The sequence below is a fragment of the Argentina silus genome (assembly GCF_951799395.1).
Source record: "Argentina silus genome assembly, chromosome: 2".
In the NCBI taxonomy this organism is placed as follows: Eukaryota; Metazoa; Chordata; class Actinopteri; order Argentiniformes; family Argentinidae; genus Argentina; species Argentina silus.
In genome coordinates this window covers 10,261,512-10,281,061 of record NC_139656.1, presented here as the reverse complement: position 1 = coordinate 10,281,061, position 19,550 = coordinate 10,261,512, and the positions used below count along the sequence as shown (strand labels likewise).

The 19,550-nt window shown below is 42.0% G+C and overlaps 2 protein-coding genes across 6 annotated transcripts; one reads left to right on the top strand and one right to left on the bottom strand.

Annotated features, from left to right (window-relative positions):
• Positions 1 to 4: 4 nt before the first annotated feature.
• Positions 5 to 3,920, bottom strand: nsun5 (NOP2/Sun RNA methyltransferase 5). Its single transcript, XM_083690250.1, has 10 exons — positions 3,708 to 3,920; positions 3,377 to 3,496; positions 2,876 to 3,047; positions 2,671 to 2,779; positions 2,403 to 2,541; positions 2,067 to 2,182; positions 1,435 to 1,613; positions 1,141 to 1,351; positions 645 to 803; positions 5 to 530 (listed from the first exon to the last, which is right to left on the bottom strand). The coding sequence occupies exons 1-10, from the start codon at positions 3,798 to 3,800 to the stop codon at positions 332 to 334; spliced, it is 1,497 nt and encodes a 498-aa protein (XP_083546376.1). The 5' UTR covers positions 3,801 to 3,920; the 3' UTR covers positions 5 to 331.
• Positions 3,921 to 4,899: 979 nt separating this feature from the next.
• LOC310801393 (ras-related protein Rab-6A) lies at positions 4,900 to 18,432 on the top strand. Of its 5 annotated transcripts, XR_014554110.1 has the most exons (9): positions 4,900 to 5,297; positions 9,818 to 9,876; positions 10,172 to 10,225; positions 12,196 to 12,301; positions 13,670 to 13,781; positions 14,118 to 14,211; positions 14,632 to 14,725; positions 15,882 to 15,948; positions 16,694 to 16,764. XR_014554110.1 is itself a non-coding variant. In XM_083665399.1 (8 exons), the coding sequence occupies exons 1-8, from the start codon at positions 5,228 to 5,230 to the stop codon at positions 16,756 to 16,758; spliced, it is 627 nt and encodes a 208-aa protein (XP_083521525.1). In that variant the 5' UTR covers positions 4,900 to 5,227; the 3' UTR covers positions 16,759 to 18,432. The 5 variants fall into 5 exon arrangements, 4 of the variants coding, with proteins under 4 accessions (XP_083521525.1, XP_083521523.1, XP_083521524.1 ...); XM_083665399.1 differs by lacking the exons at positions 12,196 to 12,301; positions 14,118 to 14,211 and adding an exon at positions 12,477 to 12,582 and having other exon boundaries at positions 16,694 to 18,432; XM_083665397.1 differs by lacking the exons at positions 12,196 to 12,301; positions 14,632 to 14,725 and adding an exon at positions 12,477 to 12,582 and having other exon boundaries at positions 16,694 to 18,432.
• Positions 18,433 to 19,550: the final 1,118 nt, after the last annotated feature.

The following is a 19,550-nucleotide window of genomic DNA, read 5'->3' as shown; positions in this document are numbered from 1 at the left end:
AATTATTAGCACAATGTTTATTTGAGAAATACATCCTACTGTCAAAAAGAGAGCCAAGTGTTAATCTCAGAAACAACCAACCATGGCAATTAACAACTGCCAACTTGGCAGTAACATTGTCTTAATCAGTATGTAACGTCATTACATACCTTCAGTGAAATGCATTGTGAGTGACTACACTACTTACACATCCCAGATTTGATGTACCAAACCAGTGCCACGATTGCCCAGGTAGGGTAAACATGACTTGATGTCCAAATAACAACTGAAGAGAACATTTTCCTTCTCATTTCTGAAAGTACACCTAAAGCCAAGTTCCCAAAGTTCAGTGTCACTCCAATTTGTCCTTCTTTTTCTTCTTCTTCTTCCTCTTTTTCTTCTTCTTCTTTGCTCCTGAGCAGTTTGTCTGGTCCACAGAGGGCTCGGGCTTCTTAGCCACATCCATATCTTCAGTTATACTAGGCTCTTCAACATCATGCCTATCTTCACTGGCAGATGGACTGCTTGGACTCAACTCTGCAACAGGATTGCTACAACAGTACAGACAAACATTAATAAAACGAGACATTTTAGTTACGTTTCAACATTTGGCAAACACTAAAGAATACAGAATGTTTGCAGTGGTTCATTCAATATGAACTCACATAGTTTGGTGATCCTCCTTGCTTAAGGTCTCAGCGGTGTGTCTCTCCAGCAGAGCTACAAAGAAGCCGTGTGTGAGGGTCTTGGTGGCGCTGGCTCGGAGACACTGGGTGAGGGGCGCCAGGCCTCGCTCCGGCCACTGGGAAAATACAGGAACCAGCCTGCATATATGATGGGCATAACCGGTTAAGAGGTTCAGAATCAAACAGAGCGGAAATTTTAATTTAATAATCTGCACTGCTCTTGCAAACCGAAAGCAACAGGGAGGGGAAGATGCATAGTTACCAAGGTTGGTGGGAAGTCAGTTCAAGTGAATTCAGATGCTGTCCATAATTTTAACTGTGAATCTATTTTAACTGACTGTTCACGTCACATGGGTTCCACCTCAACTTTGATTCTAACAGATGTTCAGTGCCAAGTGTGATGTCTGGGCATCTCTTCTACACCTTTTGCCCCCCCCCCCCCCACACACAATTATAGGGTCAGTATGTTTCTTACCTGAAGCCTGGGTTGTGCTTGAGACAGGCTGCCACCACATGCTCATTCTCCTCAGTGTGGATGGAGCAGGTGGAGTAGACTAGCCGCTGAAGCCGTGGGAAGCGCAGGGCATGATTCAGACAGTGAAGCTGGAACGCAGCCAGGGCCTTCAGACGCCCCTTGTCCTGCTCCTGCTGGGAGGCCTCGGCCTCATCTCGCAGACACACCATTCCTGTGATAAACATGCGCAGTATATTTGAGTATTTTATTAATATTAATATGAATCTCTCTCTCTCTCTCTCTCTCTCTCTCTACCTGATCCACTGCATGATGGGTCCAGTAGTATGTACTCCACATCCTTATACTGCGGGCTGTCATGGTTGACCTTCAGAAAGTCCTGATTGGCCAGCTGGTGACATGTGACTCCGGCACGGAGGAGGAGAGTGGACATGGTGGAGAGACGCTTGGCGTCCAGATCAAAGGCAAAGAGCCTCCTTTTAATGGTGGAAAAGAAAGACAGTTTTGAGTCCAAGTTGACATCAAAATGATATAGCTATATGATTTGGCTGATACAAAAACAGTGATCGTCTGATCTTCCAATGTGAATGGTGATCAATGCCCGCTGTATCATATACAGTATCAGTACTTAAGTTGTACTGGGGAATAAATGTATGTTTTTGTTCTAATCCCGTTAAGTCCTTTCTCTATTTCTTCAGTGTTGTTATTCCAATCCTTCAGGAGCTATTCTCTCAATTTTTACCTGTGAGCTTGGACTCAAAAAAAACAAAACCTTGGTGGGTGAGGCAAGTTACCTCAACAATTCAAACAGCTTTGACTCCTTAAGTAAAAGGTTACTAATCTTTAACCCTTTACTATTTTCATGACTGCACATATGATGTATATGTATATCATCAAACTGTATCTGATTGAACTCCTGTAAGCTTTACCCCTTGTTGTTCATGATGGCAGCGAGGTGGCTGGTTTTGTTCCCAGGTGCTGCACAGGCATCAAGGACATGACTCCCTGCAGGTGGGTTCAGGATGTATGCTGGGAGGCAGCTGGCCTGTCACAACACAGAGATCAGAGGTCACAATAAAAGCTCTGGACATAACCCATGTAGACTGGGTGTTAAGTACAGAATCTGTTTCCTTCCTTCTGTGAGGTTATTAGACCAGACGTTAGAATGGTGAAAGCATTGGAGTGGTAACTTTGCTTTCACTTATTCAATAACGTATTAGTGATTACCTCAAAAAATGTAAAAGCAATGTACTCAGAATACTTACCTTGTCCTGTAGAATGATGTGGCCAGCCTTGTATAGATAGTGGTCATGGAAGTCCGTTTTTGCAGAGAACACCAGCAGGTCGGAAAGGTGCAGGTCACCCAGAAAGACTTTCCCTTTCAGTCCACGTATGTCCTCCAGCCTGAACATAACAACATACAGAGCATAATTACTTTAGACTTATGTCAACCATAGCCATTCCAACAGTAACATAAATGAAATTGTGAATAAAACAAACGGGAACAAGATAACCCAAAGCCCATTTACTAACCTGTAGGCTTGTCCATGATAGGAGAACCCCTCTCTCTTGAAATAGTCAACAATATCCTCCACCTTTGTCTTTAACGTGTTCACACGCACATACCTTGGGAGCTGATCATCTGAGGAGAGAAAAGATGTATGCAAGATTTAACTCTGGGTAGGGCATACCACTCCATCCCTTGGGTCTTGGAAGTTAAGTATGTCAGCTCACGTACCTTCAGGCTGCTGGAGACTAGTGGGGAGCAGGTCTTGGTTTCGGCTGACCTTCTGTTGGATTTTCATACGAGCCAGCGCAGCCTGGAGTCTGGAACGATGTTTCATCATCAAAACCTTCCAGGTCCCGCCACACTTCAACCCCTGACCAATGAGCAAGTCATACACCAGGACCTGTGCATATGGTAAAACAAGAGGGGAATAGCCAACCATAGTGTTGAAGCAGTGTTATAAAATCCTGTTTCGGGTCCACGGGTTGTGCATGTTTTTGCTTCAACCCAGTGCTAACACACATGACTCTACTAAACATGGGCTTGATAATTGGTTGAATCAGGTATGTTAGTACTGGGGTTGGGGGAAAAGCAAGAATGTGAAGAGGAATTGAAGAATACTGTGTGTTGGATGGGCTGCATGGATTAGTATTTTGTTCACAAAGGCTAGGAGGGGGGACAGAAGTAGGATGAATACTGTATTGTGCATTTGCTAGATTAATTAGTAGTTACCTTTGCCAGATGAATTTTAAGCTTGGTCTGTTTGAGGAGTTTGGTCGAGTCAATGATCTCTTGGAGGATGGATGAAAACTTTTGGGTTTCACACACCAGAGCAAAGAGCTGCTTGATATTCTGGTGAGGAGACACATTATTAACACACACACACACACACACACACACACACACACACACACACACACACACACACACACACACACACACACACACACACACACACACACACACACACACACACACACACACACACACACACACACACACACACACACACACACACACACCTTAGATTCAAAGGTACTGTTGGTAGCAAATCAGTAATTACCTGAAATTTACTGTCGTAAACTAAAGTCTTTACAGCAGCCTGCTTCCTCTCCACTTTCTCAAGGATCTCGGCAGCTTTAGTGTACAAAGCCATTGCTACAAATACATATACAGCTAGTCGTATACAGAAGTTTAACAAAAAGAATTGTATTAACTAACTACATCCTCCACTACTGAAAGTCTGCACGAAATCCACGTTTCCGCAATTATATCATTTGCTTTACGGCTTGCTGAAAACTGTAGGAGGAGGGGCTAGGTGAACGACATCGGCTCCGCCCTTTTAGTTTTTGGTACCAGAAGTGCATAGTTGTCAGAGTGGCGTCGTAAAGACATTATGAGTGTCTCGGTCTCAGTTTCAGACTACTCGTGTCCTCTCCTCTGTCCTCCACTTGCTTCATCAAGCATTGTCGGAGAATATTTAAGGGGAAGAATTTAGAGTAGGACGCGAGTAGTCATGTTCCGAACAATTAAAGAAAAGGTTCATGTCTGTCTTCTCTGTTCCTCATGAGCTGGATGTCCAACCTATATTATAAGGGACTGGTTCAAGTCACGCTCCCGGGCCAATAGCATGTTGTGGCCTTAACCAAGCCTAACAATACATGTTAGATATAAGTATAGACCAAAAAGTTAGGAGTTTGTAACCGGCAAAGAGTGACTAGTAGCGGCTGAAGCTGAGGTGACATGTTCAACACTCATAACATTACGAATAAAACTCAACATTTGCAGGTTTTGATCATGAAATTAATTTGTACTTGGTATACGCTCTAGATAGAATGCAAGAACGCATTTTGCAACACAGCCGTGGTGTTCGTCAAGCAAGATCTGACCCTCTTTTCAGAATGTAACGCCAATATACTCACACATGATGACGTATGCAAATAGTACTGGGTAATCATTAGTGGGTCATGTTGCAAAGGACACTTGTCTATCTTCAAAATATGTTGATGAATATTTGAGCTATTTCTTCTTCATTGATGCCTAGTAGGGTTAGGAATAAGGTTTAAATTAAGGATTCGTGCTTAATTTTTTTCAGGTTGAAACTTAAAAAATAGCGTTGTTTCCGTCCTTTGCGGCATGGTAGCAAAGGAGAGACTCATATCTGACGTTCTATCTGCATCGGAATGCCTGTATTGGTCCACGTCATGCGTCAGTCAAGTCGTTGTGGTCCAGTTTAGGTTAGGCGACGTCCCCCTGAAACATCTAGCTAGCTGGCAGTGTGGGAGTGCTGAGCTATTTTCCTAGCAAGTGAGTCACCAAAAAGTCAGCTGAGCGCAGAAGACGTCGAGAGTTTTAGAGGATTATTATTTTATAATCAGTTTTACCGATTGTCAGTTCAGCAAACAAATAGTTGTTTCTTAGGAACATATTATTAGCTAGCTAGCTCATACGGAGCCCCAAAGTAAACCCTGTCAACTTGAGAACTGGCTAGCTAGCTAAATAGCTAGCTCACTAAAAGTAGGGTAGTGTGTGAGTCGCATTGTATACAATTTGCCTGCCTAGCTACTTAGCAAAATTGCAGTTATGTCCGCGGCAGGAGACTTCGGAAACCCACTAAGGAAATTTAAATTGGTCTTTCTTGGCGAACAGAGCGGTAAGTGGACACTGAAAACCAACCAGTTACTTCTAGCTAATGCCGTTCGCCATCTTATCTGTGGCTGTGTCACACTCACAGGCTAATTGGCTGCAATCGAATGGAACGTTGAGTGAGTGATTAATCGATTATCTTGTTTTTATGTGTGACAGTTACACGTCTATCTTAGCATGCGGAGTTCATAAGCGCTAACTTTACTACCCAACTTTACTAGCTAGCTTCTAGCTACTATAGCTAGCTACTAGTATGTATACCTTGTTATGCTTTAGAATGTAATGGTAGGATTGAGAGGTGCGGCAGTTATATAAAAATAGGGCCGCCTTGGGCCACACCTGTGGTTTATCATGAAGAGACACGGATGCTGAGTGTGTTTCATGTTCTGCCCTTACTCCCCTTTCTGCATGTATGAACCATCAGCCACTCATTGGAGCTCTCACTGCCTCTCCTGGTCAGTTTTCTAACCTTAAAGCTAATCTCTCTCTCTCTCTGGGATGGATATCTTGTCTACTGCAACGAGTGAGAGGCAAGGACTGGAATGATGCCTAGGAGCCTGGGCTACCAGCCTGTTCGCAGCACTGAGGGAATGATGGTGGGGTGGGGTGTGTCAAATCTGTTCCTCTCATTGTAGGCAAGGCTATAAACAGGTCTATATGTACACTACTACTGCCTGTCAGCAACCATACACCCCCCTCTATCATAACTTATGCTACCCATCAGTGACATTTATGTTTTTGTTGGTGCTGCTGACAAACCTACATGTGGTGTTTTGTGTGTTTCTGTTGGTATGGGGAGGAGGGGTGCAGAAATGTAGAGGACTACAGTGGTTCAGTTTGGTGTCTGCCACAGAGGATTGAAGTCTAACCTGTCACCTCTGAGGCATTATTCATGTAATGAGGGTTTTCTCCATTGACATGAGGTAGACCTGAGTGACACAACACGTGTGCTCACATGCTTACTAGCCTATTGAGTCAGTATAAAGCCCTCAGAGGTCGGTTGGGTAGCTGCACTCTTTAAAGTAAATCTGTGGCGTTGCTCCCATCCAGGTGTGTTTCCCCATATGTCTGAAAGTGTAATTATGGGTTTGTAAGGATGGCCTAACCCCAACCGTGACCCTCTTACCTTTCTCTATAATTGTCAGTTTGCTGTTAAAAGAACAGCGCTTTGCTGAACTCTGCTCCAAATGCTCCATATGTGCATCAGTGCTTAACACATATGTCTACAGTAGGCCTATGTGGCCCTGTGCTGAAATGCCCACTGCCCACCTCTCAAGTTTCTCACAGGAAATCCATTTCAGATAAATTACTGTACGATGTGAGGCTGCCATAGGGCAAGCATGTAGGCTAATCACCTGTTTATTTCTATTTCTCATCCAGACTAAGTTGAATCGAGGGCAAATAAATTGTAGTTTTGATGGTGAGCCTCATATTTGGGCTCATCCCACAACCGAATTATTCTAAATTGAGAGGGGCTTTGAGCCTTGTCCAGGAGGCCTGAGTTGAGCATATTTGCTGATTTCAGAGGGTTCTGGGGAAGGATGAGATGGTTTGGGAGGGAAGGAGAAGAGGATATTGGATCAGACAAGGATTTTGAAACAGAAGATTGACAAAGAAAGATGAATGACCTGAGGTGCATAAAAGCCAAGGTGAATTAAGGTTCTTGAACTGTTTCATTTTCAACCTTTCCTCCCCTTGTGTCAGTTTTCTTCCTCTCTCGCCTAGCTCACTTATCTTCTGTTGGGCTGAGATGAACAACATTCAGTTGCACATACAGTCAGAGGAAACTGGGCCAGGAGAGAGGCTCAATGGCCTGTTTCACTCTCACAGTGTCCGCAACTGTGTGTACACACTTTCAAAGATGAAAAGCCTCATAGTGATTTTATAGTACTAAGGAAAAGAGACACACCCTGTGCAGATGTATCTCTCCCAAGATGACCAACATCATTTTGATTATTCCTGATGTTCAGCAGATTTTCCATGGAGCATGCTTTTGTCAGACGGCTAATCTAGTCAGTCCATGAGTGGTGTCTCAGCCCTGGCTGTCCCTCCTCCTCCTGACCCTTCTGCTCATGGAGGGGTTGAGGAAATGGTGCTGGAGGGGGTGAGAGAGGGAAAGGAAGGTAGCATACATTTTTAGCTCAGTCTAGGTCACGGCTAATTTGTCATGAAGGCAAAGGCCTATAAAATTGATTTCAGAAATGATTTCCATTTGGTAGCATTATTTGGTGTACCAAATGAGGAAACAAACATGACCAAGAAGCAACCCAACATCATAGCATTTGTTTCTTTGCTGGCACATAGGCAAATTTTACTTAATTGGAAATCAAATATGCCACCCACTGCAGCACAATGGCTGAAAGATGTAATGCTATTTTTACATTTGGAGAAGATTAAATTTGCAATAAGATGCTCAGACAAATTTCAGTCAGTTTGGGAACCTCTTTTGTCATACTTCAGCAATCTCCAAGAACTTCCCAACACGTTGATGGACTAAATTAGAAGATTTCAGGAGTCTATAGAGTCTTGCAGCTTGGGCCCACACTAAGGCACACTTGGCCAGTCATACAGAGCTCTGAAGTCATGTTGTCCCTCATTGAAATGCTATCCATTTATTTGTGTTTTAATTTTATTTAGCTGTATCTATCTATAGACACCTATAACTAAGACTTTTCTTTTTATTTATTATTTTATTATTATTATTATTATTATTTTGGTCCAGTCGGGGTGAGGGGTGTTTTGTGTGTTTAAAAAAGAAAGAAGAAAAATTATGTAACCTTGCTGATAAGTCATTGTCACTGCTCTTGGTTTTTCAATAAAAAGATTTATAAAAAAAAAAAAATCCATTCCCATTTCCATTTGGCTTACAGTCACAGAATAGGGCTCATAAGCTATTCAGCCCTTTTGCCAGCAACTCTAACACAATGATTTTGCGGAGCTTGTGTAAAAGAAAAAAAAAGCAGAAAATAAAGATTTGAAGTTAAGTGTCTTTTTGATACGATACTGTACCTCTTGCCTCTCCATGTGGCTGCTACATCTCGTCGGTTTGTTCAGAGACAGTGGTCCTACAGCATGATCCATAGAGTGAGATGTTTGACTGTCTGGCATTCCTGCATCACAGGAATGTAATTCTTATCTTTACCTCCTCCATACTATTGGATTGGATTCGTGTCACATTTATCTCCTTCCCCGGTGTCTGGTGAATGGCAGCGCCATACGATCAAGATGAGGCACTTGTCTCCCCATTTCCTCTGTCCAACAGCACTCTGCCGATCTCTAGCATTGCATTGCTGCTGATGCAGGAACACTGGTGTTGGTCGTTTATGGATTGGACAATTTGGTCTTGATGGTTTGCTGCAAGGCGCACACTCTTAACACTGCTGTGTTATTTAGCACCATGCTCAGGTTCCATGACTTCTTCTCCGGCCTCCTCAGCCAGTTACAACAGTGACACAGCTGTAATATGAGAGGGGGAGAGGGTTGTACAGGGAGTTGGAGGAGGGAGGGAGGGAGGGGAGGGGAGGGGTGATGCAAATGAATACTACACATTCCATGAGGTAGAGAGGAGTAAACCATGAGCAAAAATACTTTCTAATACCCATTCTCCAACTTCTCCTTTGCTTTTCACTTTGTTTAATCTGCCCTTATATCCTGTGGAGACTGAGTGCTGTGTCACATGTCAGTGCAGGGTGAGAGTGAGGGAGTGTTGGATGCTGAACCAGGGCTGGGCCTGCAGGGAGAATCAGTGACCCAGAAGTTAAAAGATACTCGTTGGTTGAGTAACTATACTGGCAGAAAGGAACCAAGATAGAGACAAGCCCATGAACTGGCAACAGCTAGCCTCTTGATGATGATTGTTCGGGTCAAGTCATAGGGCTGAGATGTGGAGAACACATGCTGAAGCCCAGCCATAGTTAAACCAAATTGACTGGAGAGTCAGGCTTGAACATGTTCTCTATGAATTGACTCACTCAGTGCTGGTCTGGTGAAGCTTCAGATATAACAGTCAGTGTGTGTTTCGTCAGGACTGTTCTGTGGGGATGGATTAAAATGAACAATTGTCATGACAACAATATGAGTGTTCCTATTGGACAAGTTTCTGAGGCATGATATTGCCCAACCCTATGATCATCTTATAGCGCTATTAGGGCTGCTTGAGTATTTTATTTTTCATATTGATGAAAATGGATCGATTATGAATTTCCAGAATCGACTATTCATATTTTTGGCATAGTCATATGCACTCTGTTGGTGTATACATACAAAATGTATTTCAGAGTCACTTAAGTGTAATTGGGTCAAAACTAGTTTTGAATATCATGATTCTTTAGAATATTTGATCATTCAAAAACATATTTAACAGAATGCTCAACTACAAAAATGATCATTAGTTGCATCCCTATATTAATATATATATATATATTATATAATCTAAATGTGTTATAAATGCTTTATTGACTGGGTAGGCTAATGAAAATGATGGAGCTAACTATTAGCCTATGTATTTGTGTCTCTTGTTTTTTTTAGTGGGGAAGACTTCATTGATTACCAGGTTCATGTACGACAGCTTCGACAACACCTACCAGGTGAGGCTAGCACACACAGATTTTACCTTTTAATATGCCAGCCAAATGTACCAGGGCCCTGGTTGGGCAGGCTTTTGTTCCAACTCTGCAGATAGGCCTAGGGCCCTAGGCCAACCTGATTCAAAGTCTTGGTGATTGGCTGATTAGCTGCATGTTTTAACTAATGTCTTAGGGCTGGGCTTGACCAGGATTGGTAGTCAATGTACTAGTGTATGCATCTTAATATCAGAAGGGAATATTTAGACTTATTGTTTATGCACAATTGTCTCATTTTCTTCATCCTTTCCATTTCCAGGCGACAATAGGAATAGATTTTTTGTCAAAAACGATGTACCTCGAAGACAGAACAGTAAGTTTTTATTTTCTCCTTTTCAATTCTGTTTCTCATAATCTTGGGCAGGTTTTGTGGATTGATGATTTTACCAGCATGATAATATGTGGATTATGGGTGAAAATGAGCTCTCGTTGGAGTATGTGTGTGCCAATCATGATGAAAACTCATATATATATTTTCCCTGTCATAATTCAAGTCTAAGTCCTAGTAGAGCATGAAGTAGCATTGTGAATGTGACATTGTATAGTTTTAAAAATGAAGAATGAGCTTGTGTGGGCAACCTCTGTAATATGGGGATTTTAGAAATGTATCCATTCAATGCTTGTCTATGAAATCATTTTAATACCACACTCACCATTTTCATACCAAATGTACGCACACAGACAGGTCTCTGTATATCATTGATGATTGGTGTCTGAGATTTTGGGGTAATGATGGGTGTTCTCTTTCCTGTATGCTGTGATTGTCTTATCCTGGCCGAGGAAAACAAAGCAGGGATGCAAACTAGTCACCTTTCAGCGGAATTTGCTGTTTTGAATCCAAAATAGGTCTGGGGGGGGGGTCTACACGAATCACGTAGGTTCCACCAGTTCTGCCTGCCTAGTCAGTTATGCACGTTTGGAGCAATACTGGCTATATCCAAGGCTCGAGTCTGGGCTCAGCCAATCGTTCACATAACAACAAGCAGACGGAGAGGGAAGTGAAAAGGTGATGAAGCTTACTTCATGTGGTGTAACCGAAAAAACATTTGAAAGTTTGAGGTGAGGGAGCAAGTGTGGGGTACAAGAATTGTTAACATTGTTAAGTATCTTGCTAGCTGGATCGAATCCTCCAATAGCTAGCCAGAAAAATGTTGAGTAACATTAGCTAACTTAGCTGATCAAATAATTGAGTTTGTGGTGTGAAAATTATCTGGCGAACAAAGTCAGACAGCTAGCTAGCTACAGCATCAGAGGAGCTAACGTTAGTAGCTGGAGGAACCAATTAGCTATAGTAGTATTAATTAATTGTTCCTGTAATGTAAATGATACAGCACTTAATTAAATAAATGTTTTGTACCTTAATTTGCTCAGTCTTTTAATTGATTGAGCCTGTGAATTGGACCAGACTGATTGCCCCTCTGCAAAGTCCTCTTTAGTTTTGCAGCTGATTTGCCTTCATTCTAGGGTAGGAACTATCTTTTCCGTAATCCTAAAAGTCACCAGAAATTAGCATTTAAAAACTTATTTGAAAAAGGGAGGGGAGAAGGGGCATGCCCCCCGGACCCTCCTATCAGGTCTGTGTTTCTCCTACTCACGCATTCTTCTCACCTTTTCCACCCCTAACCAGTTTGCATCCCTGGAACAAAGATCCACTCCTTTGTCATTCATTATTTTTGTGTGATCAAGCACATACAGTGCCTTCCGAAAGTGTTTGTTATAGACTCAATTTAAAATGGATTAAATTAAAAGAATTTGCCATCAAGCCTGTAACACAACAAAATGTGGAAAAAGTGATGGTGTCTGAATACTTTCCGAAGGCACTGTAGATGCATACACAGGCTCAGACATGCAGTTAAAAGCCTGGGCTGGGATTGGATTCTCTTCCTTTCTCTGCTAGTTTTCTCCTCATGACAAACTCAGTCGTTTTTTCTCCCCCTCCCCCCCCCCCCCCCCCTCATCTGCTCCTATTCTGTTCATTCCCATGTTGAAATCAAACCCTGAAGGAGAGGAGGCGGCCAATGACAAATGAAGCCATGATTCCCCTGGCCCTGTCTGACCACTCGTCCCCTGGTCACACCCCCCCTGCATGCAGTCCTCTTTCACTCTCACTCTTTCTTTCATTCATACGAGTTGATTCAGTTCGATCAGTTTGATTTCCTTCCTCTTTCTTATTCTCACCTCATGTTTTTCCTTTTATCTCTGCTTGTTTTCTCTCCTCATTTTCTTGTCATTTTTTCTTTTTTCCTTTTCCTTTTCTTTTCTTTCTCCTCCAACCCCGCACAGATCAGGTTGCAGCTGTGGGATACGGCTGGGCAGGAGCGTTTCCGTAGCCTGATCCCCAGTTACATCCGAGACTCCGCCGCCGCTGTCGTAGTATATGACATCACAAGTAGGTACTCCCCTCCCTGCCCGCTCACTCGCCGTGCGTGCGTGTGCGCCCCCCCCCCCCCCTCCACCCCGTCCAGTTCTCCCCTCTCTTACCACCACCTCTTCCTCTCCCTTTCTCCTCCATCTCTCCCCCTCTCCTTCTCTCCCTGTGTGCTGGTGCTAACGTGGCTGATCAGGTGAGGCTGCAGCTTTGGGACACAGCTGGCCAGGAGCGTTTCCGGAGTCTGATCCCTAGCTACATACGAGACTCCACTGTGGCCGTGGTAGTCTATGACATCACAAGTGAGTGCGGTCCCTGTTGATGGAAAAGTGATGGAGGGATGCCAACCAAAAAAAAAAAAGATATCCTCCTTTTTCCGCCACTGGCTCATGTCCCTTCTTTTTTCGGTTATCCCATCCTATTTTTTAGTCTTCCTAAATACCCTCTCAATTTTTGTCCCATGTGTTCTTCTCTTTTTTGTTTCTGTTTTCCCCCTACTCTTTTTTTGTTGTCCACAAAGTTAGTAATCTATGCCTGCCTTTTTGCATGATTGTTATCTGTGAACATTTCTCTGTTTCTGTAATATAAATGGTAACAGATTAATCTGTTTATTGATAACTCCCATAATATTGTGGGGCAGTCTCCTTTGTTTTTTGTATGATTATTACTGAGGAATTTAATATGCAATCAATGTCTCTGTTTTTACTGAAGTATTTTTTTGCCTCTAGTAGTTGAATTTAGGAATCAGCATACTTTTATGTAGTTGGCTTTACGGGTCTGTGCCTAGGAGAAATACCAACAGCCTGTCAGTGTTAAGTAATGTCATGAGTTTCACATCATTCTCACTCATCTTTTAGTTATTTATTGTTCTCTGAGGGCAGCTAGTGGAGAGAGATAAAAGGAGACATGGGGCCGCAGCAGTGCTTGAGGAAAATCAATAGAGATGTAACAGGCACCACTTACTGCGGGACACGTGGGTAGAGGAGAGATGGATAGAAGAGAGGAAGAAAGCTATGATGTGATCGATGGATAACAGTAGATGGATGGACGGATACATAGGAGGAAATTGGAGTTGTTGGAAAGCAAGAAGCCCTGGCTTTGTCCACTTTTAACCAATACAACAGTAGCATTTACAAAAAGAGGCAGGCAGTTTTAACAACAACATGGTTAAATAGAGTTATTACTGAGAACAGATGGCATCAAACAAAAGCTATGTTGTTTATAGTCTGATTATGGATGGTAATGACTTCTTAATTGTATCTTATATGTTTACTCTGTCTGTCTCTCATGCTACACATGACCACAATTACCTACTTACCAGATGAATCGGGATTAACATTGATCCTATGATCTTTCTCTCTTCCACTACCCCCCTCCCTCCTGTATCAGATGTCAACTCTTTCCAGCAAACCACAAAATGGATTGATGATGTCAGGACAGAGAGAGGAAGTGATGTCATCATCATGCTGGTGGGAAACAAGACAGACCTTGCAGACAAAAGGTGTGACATCATTGCTGAGGGGTTACATCATTGAAGAGTAGATCTAAGCCTGTAGAGCTCGTCAGTCTGCGTCTGTGAAGGTCCTGGAGGGCTCCCTCCGTTAGAGCACACTAATTAAGCCACTTATGGTTGGTGATTAAGACTGGGTCCATTGTGAATTTTTCCTATGCTTAGAATGAGAAACACTGCTCCCTAGGGACGACTGAGCAGAGTGCCATTACCTTTGAAAAGTGACATCCCCTTCTGTGTGTTAGTTCGTGTTATGTATGTGTAATTGGCTATGCCCAGTTTGTTGTTATTTATGTTAGGCTTGTTTAACCCTCTCTTCTGCCACAGGCAAGTATCAATTGAAGAGGGTGAAAGGAAGGCCAAAGAGCTAAATGTAATGTTTATTGAGACTAGTGCTAAAGCGGGCTACAACGTAAAGCAGGTGAGTGGTCAGTGACTGAGTCGTGCTCTCCTTCCTACTTGCCTGTGCTGCTGCCTAGGCTCACCCTCTGTCACCCATCACATCCAGAGGTCAGAGGCTGACGGTCAAATGTGGAGGAATACAACAACAAAAAAAGCAATGAGGTCCTCTTGAAAATCCATGTATTTGGTATAATTGATAAGTTTAAGTTAAGTGCCTCTGATTTGGTGCCAAACTGACACTGAGGTGTGTGTCGGCAGGTAGCTTTGACTGAGTAGAGGTGGCAGCAGCAGGAGGAGGAGACACGGCGTGTTCATCCTTCACATACACATATTCACATTCTGTTTTTTGTTTGTTTTCTTGTTCATGTGTTTGTGTTGGGGTGTCCCTGCGTGTATGCGTACCGTTTTGTGCGTCCTGTGTCGTGGGTCATCATCACAGACAGATAACTACAGAGGAAGGAGAACAGAGAGCCAAAGAGTTGAATGTTCTGTTTATTGAAACAAGTGCAAAGACAGGCTACAATGTCAAACAGGTAGAGCACATGCAAGTGCGTGCAGTACTCATGCTCTTTCTGACAGCTTCACTCTCACGCGTACGTGCATACCGCTGGAGGTAGAAATCGGAGGACGGGCTCATTGTAATCCATGGAATGAGGAATGGTATCAAACGTGTTTGATACCATTCCTTATTCTGTTCCATGCAGTTCAATGAGCCAGTCCTCCGATTTCTACCTCCACCAGCCTCCACTGGTGAATATATGGTATGCGTGCATTAAACTCTGGCTTGCACTGCACTTAATGGGGTCCCTGGATTTCTCTCAAAACTCTTCACCATCTCTTGTGGGTCAGAATCCAAGAGGCCAGCCACTGCCCAGTAGAGATGTGGCCTTAGAGATGCCACACTAGGTGGGGCAGAGTTTTGAGACCTTTAACCCTCAACTCAGGTTTGATTTGAAGTGATTTATCAGTTTGCAGTGTCAAATAATTATATTGAGGGCATCACATTTGCATGAACCTTTTCTCTAAAACAAGCACATTTATTGGATGTTTATTAAATAGTGTAGGTTTGTGTATGTGTTACACAGTTTGTATGAAAGTTGCCTTTTTTCAGATTCTTAAAGGGGCAATCTGGAATTTGTAGCCTATTGTACATTAATTGTTTTAACTCAAAAAAATAAGATGACGTATAACTTTTGAAGAATTATTGAAGAATATACCTGTCTTACCCCATCAGAACCCGAAATATAAGCATGTTTTACATTTTGATCTTACAGGTGGTCAGTCCTTGTACCGTAGCTCTGTCTATGAATTTAGGAATGGTTATATTTCTCCAGCCCTATCCCTCAGCTCTTTACCCCCAAAAAGTAGGGGGTGACCGCTTTGTTATAGTTTGAATCCCAGATTGCCCCTTTTAAGTCTAGTGTCTTGTTATGTTTTTGAATCAAGCAAGCTCTGTAGGTGTGGAGGTGCAGTCAAGGCTATGGGTCATGTTTCCCCTGTTCAAACCAAGTGGAAGATGAAAAAGCTTTGCTGTTTCTAATCATAAGTGATTGGCCAATGGCAGCACATATCCCTCAAAACAATGAAATAAGAATGATATACTGAACTTGCATGGCTGTCTGGTTGATTGTCAGCAGGGCTGACTGGTTTGAGCAATCTGACACACGGTCCTTTCTCTCTCTCCTGCAGCTTTTCCGACGTGTGGCCGCCGCCCTCCCTGGCATGGAGAGCACACAGGACAAAAGCAGAGAAGACAGTATCCTTCTTTGGCACAAATGTCTTCTTGTGTGTGAGACTATGCATGGGTGGTAGATTCAACCTTTTTAAACAGGTTGTGCACAAAGGTGTACATACAGTTGTCTTCTGCATTTATCTATTGTAGAAACCTTATCCTTAATTACAGCGTATGCCCGTTGCCTTGGCTCCTGTCAGTCCTACCGAATATTACTCTAGAATGTAATGTCTAAACTAAAATGTGTGTTGAATAGACGTGTAAAATGTCATATCACACTATTTTTGACGGTATGATAGTACTGTAGTTACCAGTATGTTTTGTTTCTTAATAATAGAAGTTCTAAATATGTTTTGAGTATGAATTACATGACTCAATGCATAGCTCACTTCAAAACATTACCACCAAAGATACAGGGGATACCCCTAAGTCTGAATAAAATAACTTGTACCTCTTTGAGCTATGATTGTGAATATTCAGATTTTCAAATTCTGTCACAGATTTGATTGGCCAATGCAATAGGCCAGTAGGAGTGTGGAAGAGTGGCGCATACCAGTGTACCACCCAGCCCTATACATACCAGTGTACCACCCAGCCCTATACATACCAGTGTACCACCCAGCCCTATACATACCAGTGTACCACCCAGCCCTATACATACCAGTGTACCACCCAGCCCTATACTTGTCATATGTCATCATTGTTTTTAAAGGACTTGTGTTTCCTCTCACCTCTCTCAAGTTGACCCTTAACCCCTCTCCCCCCCCAGTGATTGACATAAAGTTGGAGAAGCCTCCAGAACAACCTGTCAGCGAAGGGGGCTGCTCCTGCTAATGCCAGCCTCTCTGGTCACTCTCCATTACTCTCTTTCTCACCTGCGTTTTGTTATTCTCTTTCTCTCTTTCCCACACTGGCTTATTCACTCACCTTGTCTGTCTCTGTACTGTACTTTCACTCTGCTCCCTCACAGGTCCCACCCCCTTTCTCTCTTTAAACCCACCCCTGTAACCCAGCTTGAAAGAGAAGAACACTACCTGTCCATCATCCATATCGTCGTGGTAACCTGCTCTCACTGAGATGACCTTAAGCTTAACAAGCACAATGTGGATGGGAATGCTGTTTTATTTCAGTTAAACTTCCACTCTACTTTGGCAATGAAAAAGCATTTATTGTTCCCAAAGTCTGTTATGTTTTTTTTTGTTTTTTTTGTTAGTTTTTTTCAAACACTGTTCTATATACTTTGTGGAAATAATTGCAAAGTTGTTTAAAAAAAATCTGAAAGCCTGTGATTGACCTAGATTTATGTGGGTCATAGATACTGAGCAGAATGTTTCTTTGGGTGATGAAAACGTGAACCACTAAGTGGTCCTGTTAGATGGATTCAGTGTGCATGGATTGTAGGCTCAGTAGTCCCCAAGAATCACTCTCTGAGTGGCAGGTCATATCTGAAGACTCTGTGCTGGGATAGAAGATGAACCACAGTTACACCACAGTGCAAAGACATGATAAATATGATGATACAACTGCATGACACGTCATAACCACAGCCTCACCAAGCTGCATGATGACAGTCCCATGCTATAAATAATGATGGTGTAAAAACATAACTTTAGGGCAGTCTCACTACCACAACACGACCGTCCTTAATCTTTCCCTTTGTCCTCAGATGAATAAAAGCTATCTTCACCTTGGCTGCCATTTTCTATTATATCTTTTGGTTAGATCTTTACTTTTTCTATAAAATAATAACAATTATCATAGATGGAAAGATATTGCTTTGGAGAACAGTAGTGTTTAGGATATTTTTTTTATATTGAAAAAAAAATATCATATTCAACACAACACAACTTCAATATTAGATATGCAGACATGCCTTTTAAAGTGATAATTGTAGAGGGCTTCCATGGCTTTGGGTTATCTTAGCTTTGTTAGGTTTGATTTAATGTTGTAATATTGACACTTTAGAGTTTTGTTTTGCTTGTTTTTGTTTGGTTTTGATCTTTTGTTAATGATCATTATTTTACATGTTCATTTAGTCCACAATGACTTGTAATATTTATTTCTACTGGATCATGATTCTTTTTTATGATTGTTAATAGTATCATTGTTGAGGTGATCTTTAAACTGCTAATAGAGTACGTTGCACCATGTTGATGATGGTTCTATGGTGTCTCCCTTCCACCAACCACAATACTGATTTGATTCAACTGATAACACAGTGCAATGTTTTTGAGTCCGTTTCACTGGAGGAAAGTCCACTGTTGTTTTGTAGCATTTCGGTTCTTAACCTTTTTATTTTTGGAATGGTTTTAAAGGAGGAAAGGTTAACTCACTGCTATGTGCTGCCACGTTGCTGTGCACCGAAGCTCATGATTTGCACTGCTCAAATTCATCAGTGTCTTATTGACATCCCTAAGAAAGGTCTGCATTAACTGCAGTTACTCAAATGTCCTTTTTTGATGGTTGAATAATAAATAGATATATGATAGACAAGGCAAACTGCTAAAACATTGTCCCGTCTGCTTATTTCCTGTGTGAGCCTGGTATGATGTAAATGTTTCAGTTGAAAGTTATTCAAAATTTAAATAATTGGTCTATGCCTTTAACACCAATAAACAGGCATGTTTTTTTTGTTTTGTTGTAAACCAAGTTGACCCTATATAATTCATCTCTATTTTATTAAGCCTCCATTCTTTTTATTCTCCAGGTAATTCTGATTGTGGTAATAGCTATTTTAGAAGAGAGGTGGCAGCCACTAGGTGGCAGGACAGGCCTATGAGCATATTTGTCTAAGTAGAGGTTACTGTTTTTGGTTTTTTTTTTTTTTTACTCAGTGAGTCTGTCAGCTCCTTGGTTACCTACTGTACACACACCTGAGCTCCTCTTGGGGAATGGCTGCACCAAATGGAACCCTGCGTCCTCCATCCTGTGTGCTGACCTATGTGTGTATAGTATAGTCACTTGCCATGGCATAACCTTCCCCCTCTGAACTGAGCTAGTGACCCTTTTACTGTTCCACTTGCATTTCATTCAATGGTGGATATAGTCTATATCTTGTTTATGGAGTACATAAATCCATTATTTCAATTATGTAGTTAAGATAAGTAGAGCAGTGCAATATCAGCTGTACTAAGATGAATTGTTTTGCTTCCTCTGTGAGTTGGTGCAAAGTGCTCATCTCTCTTCATCTCAATTCAATCTAAGACTCCAGGGATTGGAACCTTAATAACTAAGGAATTTAAAGGGATAGTTTACTCAAAATACACACAACTGATGTACCACATGTCTTTGCTATAATCTATTTACTAACACAGATTGGGGATTATTTGTTCTGTTACTTAGATATTGTACTTGATAGCCATATTTAGTTTGGACATTATCACCATTGTCTATTGTCTCAGTTTTGCAGTCTAAATCCAACTATGCTAAGCTATCTGACACAGCAATAGCCCAATTGTGAATTGACCACAGCCAGGGTTTGTGGGAAATCCTGTTAATTTGTATTTTGAGTAAACTATCCCTTTTAAGTACGCTCATATTAGAAAGTAATAGCAACATTTTTAGTGATCTATATTTTAGTGACAAGAACAATTACTAAATAATGAGCTAAAGCAACTAATGTCAAA